The sequence below is a fragment of the Paralichthys olivaceus genome, chromosome 7 (genome assembly GCF_024713975.1).
Source record: "Paralichthys olivaceus isolate ysfri-2021 chromosome 7, ASM2471397v2, whole genome shotgun sequence".
NCBI lineage: Eukaryota > Metazoa > Chordata > Actinopteri > Pleuronectiformes > Paralichthyidae > Paralichthys > Paralichthys olivaceus.
Genome location: NC_091099.1, coordinates 2,679,098 through 2,694,900, shown reverse-complemented (window position 1 = coordinate 2,694,900; position 15,803 = coordinate 2,679,098). Strand labels below are relative to the sequence as shown.

At 45.9% G+C, this 15,803-nt stretch overlaps 1 protein-coding gene across 2 annotated transcripts; it reads right to left on the bottom strand.

Moving 5' to 3' along the window:
• Positions 1 to 661: 661 nt before the first annotated feature.
• On the bottom strand, positions 662 to 15,544 carry snrkb (SNF related kinase b). 2 transcript variants are annotated; one of them, XM_069528940.1, is made up of 5 exons: positions 15,287 to 15,544; positions 13,322 to 13,681; positions 12,849 to 13,243; positions 6,026 to 6,167; positions 662 to 4,572 (listed from the first exon to the last, which is right to left on the bottom strand). In XM_069528940.1, exons 2-5 carry the CDS (start codon positions 13,555 to 13,557, stop codon positions 3,504 to 3,506), a joined length of 1,842 nt encoding a protein of 613 aa, XP_069385041.1. In that variant the 5' UTR covers positions 13,558 to 13,681; positions 15,287 to 15,544; the 3' UTR covers positions 662 to 3,503. The 2 variants fall into 2 exon arrangements, with proteins under 2 accessions (XP_069385041.1, XP_069385042.1); XM_069528941.1 differs by having other exon boundaries at positions 14,928 to 15,309.
• Between the last annotated feature and the right edge of the window lie 259 nt (positions 15,545 to 15,803).

The window sequence follows — 15,803 nt, the reverse complement described above, 5'->3', positions numbered from 1 at the left end:
TGAAAATAATTCAGTTTTTTATATGATAACCTTCTAAAATATGATTAAACCTTCCACAGTTTATAATATCGGTCCTAAAACATTAAAATACTCCTTTCATGTAGATGTATTAATAGTGATACAGCAATATAATGATATAATATAAATACTAATGACAGGAGCCATTCTACTGAATAATTGATACTGATAAAAATACGTTTAGCTGAGTACCTGACCTGCACGTTACCCTCGTGTCAAAGTAAGGAACTATCACACTCCTCTCTCCCACACGGCTGAATTTAGTGAATGCATGTTGTTATTAATCATCTCTGAACCTTAAAGTGTATTTAAATGAAAACATAAAATGTTGGTGCGTTGTAGCTCCAAACAAGTTAAACACAATCACGATCGTTTGGTTTTTATGAATTTATCAAATGTTTACAGCTTTACTTGAGAAGAACTGCTAAATAGGGAGCGTAAGTATAAAGTAGTTTTAAAGCACCACTATGTAACTTTTACAGAGCAGCAGCGCCCCCTGCAGCCACATGAGATTAACTCTGGTGGGGCAATGACGGAGGAAACATTCACACTCACTCAAACGTCACACTTACTTCAGTGAAGCTGCTGGTTTGTTGTTGCTTTCATTTCTAGTTGTCTGTGAAATAAACACGCTTCACAAATGTTTTTTTTTTAAATTTATTCCGTTTTAATAAATAAATACAGAAAAATAAGTTCATGGCTCCATAAGAGACGTGGTCCTGGTTATAATTCAGGTCAGCAGACACACGGAGGAGAGACAAGCTGCAGTCACACAGGAGTAATAGGATTTCATCCCTCGCCTGCACAGATTTTATGCTTCCACGGATGAAATGCGAATAAATAATCAGATTTCACGTGACGTCCGCACCTTATATAGACAGTGACCGACCCATCGCGGGTCACAAGTTAAAAATCTAATTTGTTGAACCCACAAAGCTGGAGCAGTGACTGACGGGAATAATCTGTGTTTAAGTATAAGAGAAAATGCAGCTTCCTGTGCAGCTATGGCCGTCTGCGTCTCCACAAACTTCATGTCTGAGGTTGAAAAGACGGAAACACGCGGCGGTAAAATAATTCCACACGTGGGACTCCTCCGTTACTCAACACGCTAATTTGCGTCAGATATTTCCATCTCTGCTTCCAGCTGCGATAATCATCCTGTGCAACTCATCATTCAGTGGGTGACCTCAAGGTACAGTTACAAGAGAACAATGTCCCGTTAGATCCAAGACACACGGAGGTATTTTGTGATAAATAACAGTAATAACATGCACAAGGTCACATTATCTCTTCGGAATTAATATCTTTGTCACATTATAAAAAACAAATGGAGGAACTTCTTGTCAGCGATTCCAAAATAAAACTGTTATCATCTATGTTCAGTGTCATTAAAAACTACAGGTTGAAATATGCGTCCGTATCAATGGTCCTATGAACAGTATCATACATGTTAGGACGAGTCAATATATCAATAACAGAAAATTATATCATCTCAGGCTTCAGCATATATAACAACATCATATATCGTATTATAGGCGGTATCTAAAGATGGGCGACGTCTACACTTCCTCCCATTGTACAAAAATGAAGCCAAATTATCCGAATACCGACGTCGCACGAGGAAAAGAGCTGAGGCTGGAGCACAAGCAGAGAGAATGTAAGCACGGGTCGTGTATATTTGAGTGTTTCGAGTGAGAGAATTACAAAATCTGAACGTGAAATCAATAAATCCTGGTCTCCAACGGAAAAAACGCACTCTTGAATAAAGAGAGTGGGAAAAAAAAAAACCAACCCATCAAGTGTGGTAAGTCCCACCCCCACACTCGTCCAATCACGAGTCAGTCTCAGCTGTCAATCAAGTCATCAAATAAACTAAACTTATCTGAAACATCGGTGTGATGAGAACTACCTGCAATGACAGAATCAGTCTTTGAGAAAAATGTATTTCACGTTTAATTCAGTTTGAGCCATGTCCCATTTGGACCTATTTTGCAGCCAGCCACCAGGGGGCGAACAGGATGATTTGGCTTCACTTTTGGGAGCTGTCATGTCGTCCATCTTTATTTACAGTCTACGCATCATATCAGATATCTCATATATCATAACAGTCTCAGTCTGTATGGAGTTTATATTAAAAGCTTTTAAAGCAACACGAGACGCAGGTTGTGCAAAGGGAAGAGGAAACGTCTCTCAACGTTTATTCTAATACGTAATAAAATATGAAATCATGGTTCTACTAAGTGCACGTGCAAGAACATTTCAACCTTCCCACGGCTTCTTGCAGTCAGATCCAAAATTATCATTGTAGGGACCTTTAGAACAAACGAAACAGACGATAGCTTATTCAGTACAAACAGTTGCAGACGTCCGTCTCCCGTTGTCGTCTTTCTTCGGTGTCGTCACAGTCGACTCTGTGGCTGCTCCTGTGCACGGCAGCGAATGGATGAGGTTCTACTGAAGCTGATTTCAGACATGCACCGACATGGGAACAGTTTCCACAAATCATCCGGAAGCGGTTGTACGTGAGAACAACAAAAGTCAGAGTCAGTCGCTGTCGCGGACACTTTCTGGAACTTTTCCTGCACGCCCCCCTGATAAAACAACCGGAGCGAGCCAATGTGAGGAAACAGCAGGAACGACAAGCAGCAACATCTCTGGAAAAATTCTCAGCGAGTGACTTTTGATGACGTTTATAACACGCAATGGACGCCGAACTGGAAGAATACAAATATCTCAGGATGAAAAGAGCAGTGACTCAATCCAGATGTAGCTTCTGAGGAGCGACTGTGTCACAGCTTTCATCCGAGAGAGAAGAAGAAAGATCCGACGGACTCAAACTAACTGCCCCCCCCCCCCCCCAACAAGCGATGAGACGTCTGATGTTTGAGTATCAGGCCTCAAACTCAAACGAACGGCTAACGGTACGAACAGCTCAAACGCTTATTGCTGTTGCCTAGCGAGGGGCATTAAAACTCTCGTGTCCTGTCCCACCGATGTCAAAGACTTTCCTGAACGGTCGCTGTGGGACAGGTGGAGACGCAGACGAAGATGTCAACTTGAAAAGACAACGAGATTTTAGAGCTTTTGACGAGAAGGGCCGACGCAGAAATTCTCAATCACTGTGATTTCCTGCAGCGGAATTTAAACGCCCCCCCCCGCTGCCCTACACAGGCTCCACCCCTCTTCAATCTGATGCTGCTTCTTCACATGTGAAAGACAAACTCCGGAAAATGTCCAGACCTTTATCAGTCCATGTCTGAAACAATATAAGTCTGACTGTGCTGAACACATGAGCATGATCTATAGAGTGTTAGTATGTAGAAGCTGCACCCGGCCTCTGCTCCCATGCCTCAAGGTCTCTGCAGCAGGGGGAACAGCGGTTTGGCCACTTCACAGGGTTCGTGCTCAGCAGTCAACCACCTGCCGAATGCCAAACAGCCGGCGTGTCCCGAGTGGACGAGCGGCGCACCCCAGGTGGTTTACGCTCACAGCACATGGCAGCAGTTGTACTGAGCCAGCGGCAGGATCTTGGGCTTGTTGTGTGCCGGCATGTTGAGGGCCAGAGCTTTCTCACACAGAGGGAACTGAAAGAGTCTCTCACGCAGCTTCAAGCTGTGCCGTTTCCCCTGCTCCACCCTCGGAGCCGCCTCGTCCCGGGTCCCCAGTGCATTGTGGGGCTGCGCTCTGTCCGTCAACTGGTCGTCTCGTGCCCCGTCCTCTGTTTTTCCATCTCGCTCTCCCTCCCTTGCTGCCTTCGACGCCTCTTTACAGTCGAGGGTGGCGGAGGATGCAGGGATGGAGGGAGGCGGTTTGTTGTTGTTAGGTTCCGCCTCCTCCTCGTCGTTGCCATCCTCTGCAGTGGAGAAGTCTGGTTGCCCCTGACAACACGGGACCACCAACCCAGGCAGAGACCATGGTGGGACTTCAGGAGCTTCATTGACGGACTTGTCTCCACAACTGACGGGTTGGTCTGAAATAACACAACCACTGTCTTTTCTCTCTATTTCCATCTTCACGTCTGCTTTATCCTCCTCTTCCTCCTCCTCTTCCTCCTCTATTCTCTCCACTGAGCCTCCTAACGCTTCCTCTCCCATGACGTGATCTGCGTCATCAAGCATTTGCTCAGCTTCTGTCTCAGGTTCTGTCACTAACAGAGACACCAAACGTTCTCCCTCCGCCAGACCTCCCTCCTCTTCCTCCTCTTCCTCCTCTCCCTCCTCCTCCTCCTCCTCCTCCTCACAGATCTGCTGCAGTGCAGGCAGGTTCCTGGTAACCGGAGGCTCCTCGACAGGAGGTGGACGGAGGGTGAGGCTGAGGCTCGGCTGCCAGGGCCCGGGGAAAGCCTGCTGAGGTGGGGGCCTCGCGGCCAGCAGGTCCCCGCACTCGGGGACTCCTGAGCGGGGAGAGCTGAGAGACAGGGCGCCCGAGAGCCAGTGTGGGGGGGCCTCGGGGCTGAGCAGCACGTTATTCAAACCCTGCAGCCAATCGTGAGCCTCGATCTCCTCAAGCGAGGCTCGATGAGACGGATCCTTCTGGAGCATCCTGGAGATCAGACTGAGAGAAAGGACAGAAGGATTCATTGGTTTGTAAAGAGGACATAAGGTGAACATCAGACTCGACGGCCTGATTCAGAGCTTGTTCGTCTCCACACTTAACTATGAATGTTACCAAAATAGCTTGAAACCCATAATGTCTAATGAAAAGAAGGTTGTTCTGTTCTCTTCTTCACATTTTGTCAAACCAGCGTCATGTGACCGAGTCATCTGACGAACGCCGGCTCAGATGTTGCAGGACGATGAGGGTAAATCAGAACCGCATGAAGATACTGTTTGTTTCAGTGAAACTTTCTTTATTGTGCACTCTGTACTGGTTCGTCATCTTCGACTTTGGCACCAGGGAATAAGAAACGTTGTGCTCTGTGTTCGCAGAGGATTCTTTGGTACCTTCTTCCTGTTGTGACTTTTCCTCTGCTCAGTCGACAGTGAGCTGGAAAAACTAATTTGGCAAACTGGGCTTTCAAGTGACGCCGTTCACTCACGTGCAACTTTTCTCTTTTTCTGTGTCCCAGTTTACCCTGTCCTGAGCTGAGGACAGTGTGTGTGTGTGTGTGTGTGTGTGAGTGTGTGACTGTTTAAGGTTTGAATTGAAACAACATCATTATTTAACGGATGGACACACACACACTGTTTCACGTTCTCTGTATTTGCAGCAGCGTAAAGAAGCGTCTGAGGAAAAACTAGGGCACTAAAATTATCCAGTGAAATGTAAATGAATGAGATGATGTTACGGTCACTAACTCCTTAAGACAGAGCCGCGTCTCAAGTCTGTGAATCAGCCAGAGTGAGACTTCAAATTGAATCTATTCAGTCGAGAAGTAAGAGACAGTAAAGCTGCTTAACGTCTTATTTTGCCCAGAAGGTTTCGTTTGTGTGTTTGTTTGTGTGTTATCGTCACTATGACACAAAAACTGCAGGACGAATTACCATGGAACTTGGTGGAAGGATGCAGCAGGAAAAGATCAGGAAGGAACCCATTAAAATCTGGATCAGGATAAATGGGCGGTTCCAAGAATATTATTTTCCTTTCTCTGCAGCATTACCCAGAGAATTCAGACGTGCACGTGCACACGCATGAACGTCCCTCTCTCACACAACAGATCCAGAGTGAAAGACAATTTGAGAGAAAGAACTGTATTGATGCCACTTGCAGGTTCACACACAACTGCAGCTGAAACTACGAGGGCAAAACTTTAGGGACGATTGTGCTGCACAGAGTTAAATCATGCAGCAACGGTTGCAGGATTTTTTTTTCATTTTGATTCATCAGAGAATAATTCATCTTGATGTAAAAAATTGTGCAATTTGATCCGGTGAATTTAAATGTGGTCCCATGAAATGGATCGTTCAGCCTCTGCGGAGGTTCCTGCGCTCTGCGAGTAACATTTCAGCCCTGAAGTTGTGGTCAGACATGTTGTATGTGAAGCGTGTGATTGTTCCTCCGTACTCACTCTCTGCAGTCGTCTGAAACTCGCTCGGGGATGGAGTAGCGACAGTCGAGGATCATGACCAGAGTCTCGCTGTCGTTGGTTTCCTGAAAGGGAGGAACTCCGCACACCAACATGTACAGGATCACCCCCAGAGACCAGATATCTGGAACACACACACACACACACACACACACACACACACACAGACACAAAAATTAGCCTTAAATAGTCAATCATCTCAGGTCTGAAAATAGCCGACCGTCCCTCTGAAACTCTGATCATATTTAGAATTGTGTGAGCTTCATCGTTCATGACGGACATTTTAAAATATTTGACCCTTTTTAACTTGTCTCTAAAAACAACCGGAGGTTATTTTCTGAAGCAGCTGAGAGATACGGTGAAAATCTGATTCTGTCCGACAGAATCTACATAAAAGGATCAGCTGCGGATCGAGGTCAAATCGAGAAATAAATTCTCCTGCCGCCTCGACAGAGAGGTCAGAGGTCAGGGGGGGAGTGGTCTCCTCGCCGAGTCCTGAACAAGGTCGCGTTAGATTATTCCTGAGTGAAGTGGGAGGAAAATTATAAAAAGGAAATGTGCAGGAGTAACAGACGAATGTCCGGTTTTACAAGTTTAAAGTGTGAAGGCTAAAGCTGCAGATGACACACACACACACACACACACACACACACAAACTCAGATATGCTGACAGTGTGTTCCTTTCCTGTCTCCTCCCTTTCCTTCCCCTTCACCCTCCCTCCTCTGTCTTGTACTCAGATGCAGAGAGAGGACGACCATGTGAGAACAGCCAGAGGAAACACGCACACACACACACACACTCAGAGTAAAGGGAGCCGAGGGCCATGACAAACAGAGGCCTTGTTGTGTTGCTGTTCTATTCTGAGAACGATCTTTCTTTTCCTTTTTCGTTGTCTCCTTGTGTTTCACCCAAACACTGGAAACCAGAACACTGCTCGCTGTGTGTTGCATTGTGTGTTCACTCTGATGTAACAACCAGAAAAAGAGCGGATCTCACAGTGGATCAGATAAAGAAACGCTGCCTCTGCTGAGATCTCGTTTGTGTCATGAGGCCCTGCGGGTCAAAACACAAAGGTTGTTGAGTTTTGTGAAATATTGTCGGTCGACAGCAGACGCGGGGGTTTGTTAAACACCTGCCTTTGTCACTAAAGTTCTTTAATTATTGTAATTTCCAAACACTGTGGTTCATTCAGACCCGCGTCCATCTGGAGATTCTCACACCGGTCCCATGTGTGACGAACATTCAGCTACTGTCCCACATCACACTCATGATGGTCCAAACAACGGCCCTCAGTTCTGGCCACACAATGGAAATTCACACGCACGCTCTCTGGCGCGCTCGTCTCCGTCCAGGGAAGCGTTACGCAACAGGGAGGAGAAGCCGCTGACGACTGGGAGTGAGCTTTTTCCTGCTCGCTGGGGAATATCACACATTCTCACCACACTGCAGTGCTTAGAGTAAACACACACACACACACACACCTGATTCATACTCTGACCCTTCAACAGAGTCTAGCTGCATATGGGCTAAAGCTAAAATTGCAGAGTAAAAGTTTGGAGATATGAGAGTTGCTAAGAAGAAGAGCAGCGAGGTGGTTTGGGGTCGGGGGGGGCGTGTTTAGGGGCCGGCCTACTTTGAAGTCCACATTTCAGACCTAATACGTCACTAAGGGTCAACGATGAGGCCCCGTTCCAGTTCCACCGTCACTAAAGAAACGGTCGTTGATGATAAAATTCTCTGTAACTAAACCGTTTTTTCTCAGAATCTTGACAAACGTCTTTACTCTGATATGATTATTGATCCAGATAAAGCTGGACTGTGGCAGCAGGACACGAAGACGTCGTTGTCATTATTCTATGACTTTAAAGTCATCAAGTAATAAACAGACATGGAATCTGGAAGAAAATGTCCAGATAATTGTGTCCGCACATGTTCAGGACTTTCACGTATGAGGAAGCAGGAGATTGTCAGATGTCTCCTGTCGTCACCGCAACTTGAATATTCGGCATCGGCACGTGTCTCCAAAAGATCTTGTCTTCTGTCCAAGTGGACATCTTCGCCTGTGTCTTCTACGCGGCTCCTCTCTGCCTTTTAATGGGAAAATGTCTCCAGTTACATTTCTCTACTCTAATATTTTAGAGAAAACCCTGATGACCTCAGACGTTCAGGCCCCTGTCTATTCATTGGTTTGTTTGTTTATTTGTGACAGAACAGATTTTCAAGAAGCCGTTAAAAGTTTGATCCAGATTCATTTTCCCAGGAAATAATTCAACAATAGCTTCAAAGCTTTCACAAGATGAGTAAATAATAGTTGAACCTGAACAATGAATGTAAAATGAGTTTCAACCAAGAGAAATAATTTGGAGTCAGAATCAACGAGGTGAATATTTTCGTGCGGCACGTTGCTCAGTGATGAGTCTGTCAGGAGAGAAGATTTGTTCTTTGTGCGACTATAATTTCCAACTTACCCAGAGCTGGTGCGTTAGATGTCAGCTCTCTAGACTCGGAACAGCCTGTGTTTATATAAACAGTCCTGCCGCCTTCAGGTTGGAATGAAAACACTGACAAAGAGGTTTTGTCTGGGAAAGCTCTCTGGTTATGCAGCTCTGATCTAAAACGGGATGTTTATAGGGGGATGTTGGATTCGTTCCTCGGATCAACCATCCGCCCCCGAGCGGAGATGAGCAGCAGAGTGCTTGAATTGGTGGAAGGACAGAAAAGTCATTATTCTGAATGAAGCTGTTTGCTGTGGTTGAATGAATCACACTTGGTGGAGTCTGGATCATCGTCAGAGGGATTTAACACAACCTGACCTCAGAGTTCATCGCTGTGCAGATCTCACTCTGAATCTCACATCCAGTCGATGCTCTTTGAAGAAAGTGACGGACACCAGAACAGCATCAATCACCTTTTTTTACCTCTGTCCTAATGTTTGTTTTTCAGCAAGATTACTCAAAATCTACAAAACAGACGAGCACAGAACTTGGTGGAAGGATGTCGTGTGTGTCAGGGAGGAATCCACTGTATTCTGGTGCAGATCGTGATCAGGGGTTGGATCTAGGAATTCTTTAACACAGCAAGATCATTTTTTGCTGCATTGAAATAAAAATAAAGTCTATAAAAGTTATATTACATTATGCGCTCGGCTCAGTTACGCAAGCAAATAATTCAATAAGACGACAGAATAACAACAGAAGAGAACGCACGTTAACTTGAGCTGATTTTAAAACAGCAGTAATAAAAGTTTTCAGGTGAATCTTTCTATCAGGACTAAATACAACATCTGTCAGTGCTCATCGTGAACATATGTGCAGCCGACGTCCAGAGAATCTCACGCTGTCTGTCGAATTCTCCTAAAACACACTCACACGCAGGTTCAGGCCTCCCTCCCTTCTCATCTGCCGTTTTACGTAACGTGTTGACAAGACGAACTTCTCTGTCATAACTCCCCAATCACTGTCGTGTTGAGAATTTCCTCATGCGAAGCACATTCACACGCTGACAGACTTTACACGCGTGGCCTAGAACCTGGATCACCAAGGTCTGCTGACAAAAAGAACAGTTTACCACGAGCAGGTTCGAACACCAGCCTCAACTGAACACACATGTGCAGATATTATGTAACTGTGGGCAGAGGCAACGTTTATCTATGTCAAAGGCAAGAGGCCCTGTGGACCTTCCTGCCTCTCCTCCACATCATATGACTTTCATCAACACACACACACACACACACAAACCGTGCACTCAAACAAACACAGCACACACACACACACACTGCACGACTCCCAGAACTGAAGGAACCACAGTGAATTAAACAGAAGCCAGTTAATACAAGACAGAAATAGAAAAGAGAGCTGTGTGTGTGTGTTTGTTTCTGTGTGTGTGTGTTTCTGTGTGTGTGTGTGTGTGTGTGTGTGTTTCTGTGTGTGTGTGTGTGTGTGTGTGTGTGTGTGTGTGTGTGTGTGTGTGTGTGTGTGTGTAGAGAGATGGGTTTATGAGTCACCTTACTAAGCTGAGATTGCTAAGGGACATCTCTTCCTCTGTGCAGCTGAAGATTATCAGACACACACACACATAAATATTCATGTCTGTGTGTGTGTGTGTGTGTGTGTGTGTGTGTGTGTGAGTGTGGTGGGGGGGGTGATGGAAGTGTGCATTTCTATCAGAGCGATGACATAATCACCTCCACGTCCACAGGTCGAGTAGAAAACAACATTTGAGTCGAAATGAAGCAGAAACGGAAAAATTGCTGAGGAGGCAAAGATCACACAAATGGATTTAAATGGACGCCCTTCACACGGACGCTTTTAGAAGACGGAACTAACGTGAAAAAGGGAACTAACGCAACTCATGAGTCATGTTGAAGATATATTGTTTCCCAGCTGCTGTTTATTAAAATGTCTAAAAACAACGAGGCCCATGTTATATATTTTGTGTTCTTACATTTTCAAAAAATGTTTCCAACAACGTTCAAACCCTGAGAAATCCATAATTTATATTTAAATTTTAAAAAATAATGATCTGAAACATAAACACGAACAAACCTAAAATCCCAGAAACCACTTTGAGAGGCGGAGTCTAAGACCTGCACCCAGCCAACAGGGGGTGATAGAGACGCTTCATGTTTGAGGAACTGACATGTCGTCCATCTCTATCCACGATCCCAGTTGCAAAAATAAGTTAAGTCTCGTACAAGTCGGTTCAATATCCTCAAGTTCTGAGTCAGGCTCCACCCCCTGCTCAAAAACCAAGATGGCGCTGGACAAAATGCCAAACTTGAGGCTTTAAGATGGCAGCTCACAAACCGCCGGGTGACGTCACGATGGGTTGAAACTTGGCTTTAATCCACAGGCAGCGTTTCCTCTGAACAGAAACAAATACTCTAGATGTGTTTTTCACAAGAACAGCCACTAATTGCAGCCGGGATACATTTGTATTCAGTGCAGATGCTTTTGCAGTCGGCGGTACAAATAGCGTTTTTGCTCGAATCACAGCAGAGGAGTTCGCCGACCCCACTGAAGCGGACATGTTGCGTCTCATGAGACCAAAATCCCTGTTTCTACATCATCAAATCCCACAATCCGACAGAAAACCTCACCTCTAATGATAATTCCCTGAAGAGACCAGCCGCTCCACTGTGGATAAACATGCATGGTACTTTCTCTCTTTCTGCTGTCTGTCTTTGTCTTCCTCTCACACACTCACACACACACACACACACACACACACACACACACACACACACACACACACACACACACACACACACACACACACACACACACACACACACACACACACACGCTTGCTATGCAGTGTCGGAGGCCGGTGGTGTTGAGCTGCAGCGTTTGGTTCTCTCTGCAGAACGTGCCCAGTTGGCTTACGACTGGCTGGCTCGCTCAGACTGACCCAGATACACACACACACATTAATCCTATACGGCACACACTCACAACACAAAGGCACAAAACAGCGAGTGTACACTTGCATGCAAAACACGTGTACACACACACACACACACACACAGATGCAAGAAAACAAACTAAGAAATACATACACAGGGTCAAAGGGACAAATATGGCCACACAGAATCTCAACGTATAGATCTAAAGGGATGAATCAGCAAACACACACACACACACACAGACACACACCACACACACACACACACACACACACACTGGCATAAATACAAACAATAAACCTGTCCACCTGAATTTGGCATAAAGACTATTCGGCATGTTAGCAATCATGGTCACATGACTATTTTGTACAAAACGTTTTTCTTGGCTTCAGAACTGTTGCTAAAATCCTGTAGGAGGATCAGAAGCTACTGAATGGACCTTTTTAAAGTCAAGAATAAGAATTCTCAGGTCGGTTTCACGCCTGAGCCGAGCTTCATGTGTTTGTTCCTTTGTTTCCATTTGATCTGGTTAGTTTTGGTTTTGTCTGACGTACGTACGTCCTGTCGTCATCACCTACGTGGAAAGATTTGTCAACACTTTCACCTGCTCGTTGTATATAACCTCAAATGTGCGTAAGTGTGTCACATTTAACGAACGTAATCAGAAACCTACGGACGCTTGTTTATCTGGGCCGGTGGTTTGTGACGACGCAAACACAGACACGTCCTCTTGTGATCCCTCAGTTGTTCTCGTGAATCGGTCGTGAGCAGATTAACCTCGTACTTTATAAATCACTCATCAGACTCAGTGATGGATTACTGCACGGGCAAAGTGGGCACATGCCCTGGAGACCTCTCTATTTTCAGGATCTCTCTTGTTTCTAATGTGTCTTTTGTTTTCTCAAATAAATAAATTTGATTTTGAAAATGCCGTGTGAACGTGACACCGTCGAAACGTTTTGTAGATTAACAGATTGAATCAGTTAAAACTGATTGTGACGCTTCCTGTCGGCAGCTGCGACGGAGAGTGACCAGGATTAAAAAAAGAACCAGGGTGTTCGTATTTTCTGTTTTTTAATCGCAGTCCTGACCGACGTAGTTAAACTACAGACTAGTAATAAAGATGGACGACGCGACAGCCCCCATAAAAGTGAAGCCAAATCATCCTATCGCCCCCTGGTGGCTGGTGGCAGTATAGGTCATAATCATGTCTCCTCCATGTTAGTAGATGGGACATGGATACACGCTGAGTTTTTCTCAAAGATGGGGTCTGTCATTCTCGGTGGTGTTTGTGTTTCAGATGAGTTTGGTTTGAATTAGTTATTTGATGATATAAACGTCTTGTTTTCTATGAGTTTCTCCTACAAAGAGAAAAATTCTAACCTTTTCCCGTTTCTTACCTACAGCTGGAGCATTGTACTCTTCTCCCAGCAGAATCTCCGGAGCGGAGTACGCCAGCGACCCACAGCTCGTCGCCAGCATCGTCCCCGGTTGAAACAAGTTGCTGAAGCCAAAGTCCGTCAGCTTCACGGCGCCCTGCTGCGGAAAGAACACCACGTTCTCGGGCTTCAAGTCCCGGTGCACCACGTGGAGCTGGTGGCAGTACGCAACAGCGCGCACTATCTGGGCGAAGTGACGCTTGGCGATGTCCTCGGCCACGCCCGCCTCGTGGCGGAGGATGTAGTCGTAGAGGTCGCCGCCCTCAGCCAGCTCCATGATCAGGTACAGGGTGGTGGGCGTGTTGATGACCTCGTAGAGTCGAACCACGTTGGGATGCTGCACGAGCCTCATGCACCTGAAAAGAATCAGTATTGACGGCAGTGAGACGAATTTAAGATTTAAAATTTCCGACCATAATCTTTTCTGCTCGTACCTCACTTCCTGTAAGAGGTGGCTTGTTGCCATAATGTCGAGTTTTGTCTTGTTGATCATCTTGACGGCCACCAGTTGGCCGGTGTTGACGTGACGAGCCAGTTTGACCACCGCAAAGTGGCCCCTGCCCAACGTCCGCCCCAGGTGGTACAGTCCGCTGAGGTCAGAGCGACCGGGGCTGCTCCTGAAGTCGAGGTGTCCGTCCTGCCCTGCGGTCGTCTCCCCGGAGGAGTCCATGTTTGAAACGTAGAGCGGATTTGGACGGGAGCTGGGTAAAGATGAGAGGGGCTTAAACGGAGGTGTGGAAGGAAAGAGGAGGTGGAAAAGCGTCGGGTGAAGAAGCTGAGGTGTGGAGAGTCGTCTGGTGAGACAAAAAAGACAATGACACACAAAAGTTTAGACTTTGAACCAAAGGAAAAAGAGCTCGAGGGGGGAGGGGGGAGGGGGGGGACAGCTGCTGCTAATGCCTCATTACTACAAGAAATAAGTTTAATTCAAGTAGTAACAGATGAAAGTGTGTACGATTATCGTTCAGTGAAAGCAACAGAGGGTAAAATATTCTTTCATTGTCCGAGGGGCTGTGTTTGTCTCTATCTCAAATAACATCCATGAAGCACAAATGGCTCCTCCAATCAATACTGTAACAGGAAACCTTAATGTATGTGTGGGTGTGTTTGTGTGTGTGTGTGTGTGGGGGGGGGGGTCATTAGTTTTGCTAAGAGGGTCAGAAGATGTCATTAGATCTGGTGATGTCACCATGAGATCTACCCCAGGGTAACTATAATAATAATAATAATAATAATAAGCATGATTATTATTATGTATTACAACACAAGACAATATGCCTGCTCACATATTCTACCATTACTGACAACTATTACATTACAACTACTTTAAATATTAATACACCTCTCAACTTATGTTAGCTACTGTAGTCAGTATTATATAACTGTATAACTGTTTTGGGGGGTTATATTGATAGTGACTAATCAAAACTAATTCAAAGTTAGCAAATCAGACACACAAAAAAAAGAAACTGCAAGATCATCAGTTTCTCTGGTTTTATCATTTCTAGTTATGTGTTAAAATAAAATGAACAATTTGGTTTTGTTCATTAAACTACTGACAACATTTCTCCAAAAATCAACGGACACTGGAATGAAATGGCTGCCAAACACACACACACACACACACACACACAGATTAATGATTATTCTGAAGTGGTCTCTGAATTCTGTCCAGAGCTGAATGGACCGGATCAACACACAGGAGAAGGTTTTTATTTACACATTCTGATGGAGCAACAAACACTTTGTAATTGAACTGCTGCTCTTCAGCTGTTATTCTTTGTGTTGTTGTCTGGAGACATGCTTTGTTTTTGAACTACTGTAGCTCAGGAGTCAATGCATGTGCATAAAATCATAACCCAACACAAACACACTGACTACAAACATCTGCACACGTGAAAATCCTAGAAAACCCAGATACTCAGCAGAACAACATTAAAAACCAGAAGAATGCAAAAGTGCTGGTCTACACAGGTGAGTTTTAACTAGTTCAGCTCCACCTCCATGATCATCATTAAAACAATTATCACTTAGGCCTACTGTTGTTTTCATCAGTATCACTGCTGCCTCCTCCTCCTCCAACGCGTTTGAATCCCCGCTGACAGCTTCACTGTGTCGGCTGGACTCCTGCAGGCCGCACGGTTCACTTTCACCACATCCAAACACACTGCGTAACCCTCCGCGCTGCTGCTCCATCACATCCAGCCGCTCCACACTTGGCCCCAGCTGCAGTCCCGACTTCCAGTTGGCACACACGAACGCACGCACGGACGCATGCACGCACGCACCGTCCTCCGGGCTGCACAGCTCCAAACAAACCGAGAACGACCTCCAGGACACGGCCGCTGACAGGGGGACGCACCGCAGTGGAAACGCAGGAGAGATCGGCGCTAACTTACCATCGCTGTTGCGCAGACTGTCGCACTTCAACGTCGCGGCTCGGCTCGGACGCGCAGACTGCGTCTCCTCACTGCGCTGCTCCACGAGGACGCACGGCCCCTCTCTCCACATCCACCACCACCACCTCCCCCCGGGCTGGAGCAGTGTGAGCGCGCACAAACACAAACACAAACACACGCACACACACACACTTGGTACAGGACTGCGTGCACGCCCCTAAAGCGCGTGTGTCCGGCCTCCTTGTGACGTCAATACATTCCGACTCGCTCCCGAGGCTCCAGCAGTCCGCGGCCGCGAGCCTCCCCGCGCGCAGAGGAGACTGATCCAAGAAATTATACAAGTGAGCGACGAGGAGAGTTTCTGTTCTGAATAAATGATTCAACAGGATCAAGCGTAAAGCTCCGTCCCCGACACGCTTCGTTATCCTGAGTGCATAGAGGAAATGACTAGAAAAGTTGTTTCCGTTTGTTATCCTCAGAACTGAGATGAACATCCTGCACAGTTTCCATGGAGAAC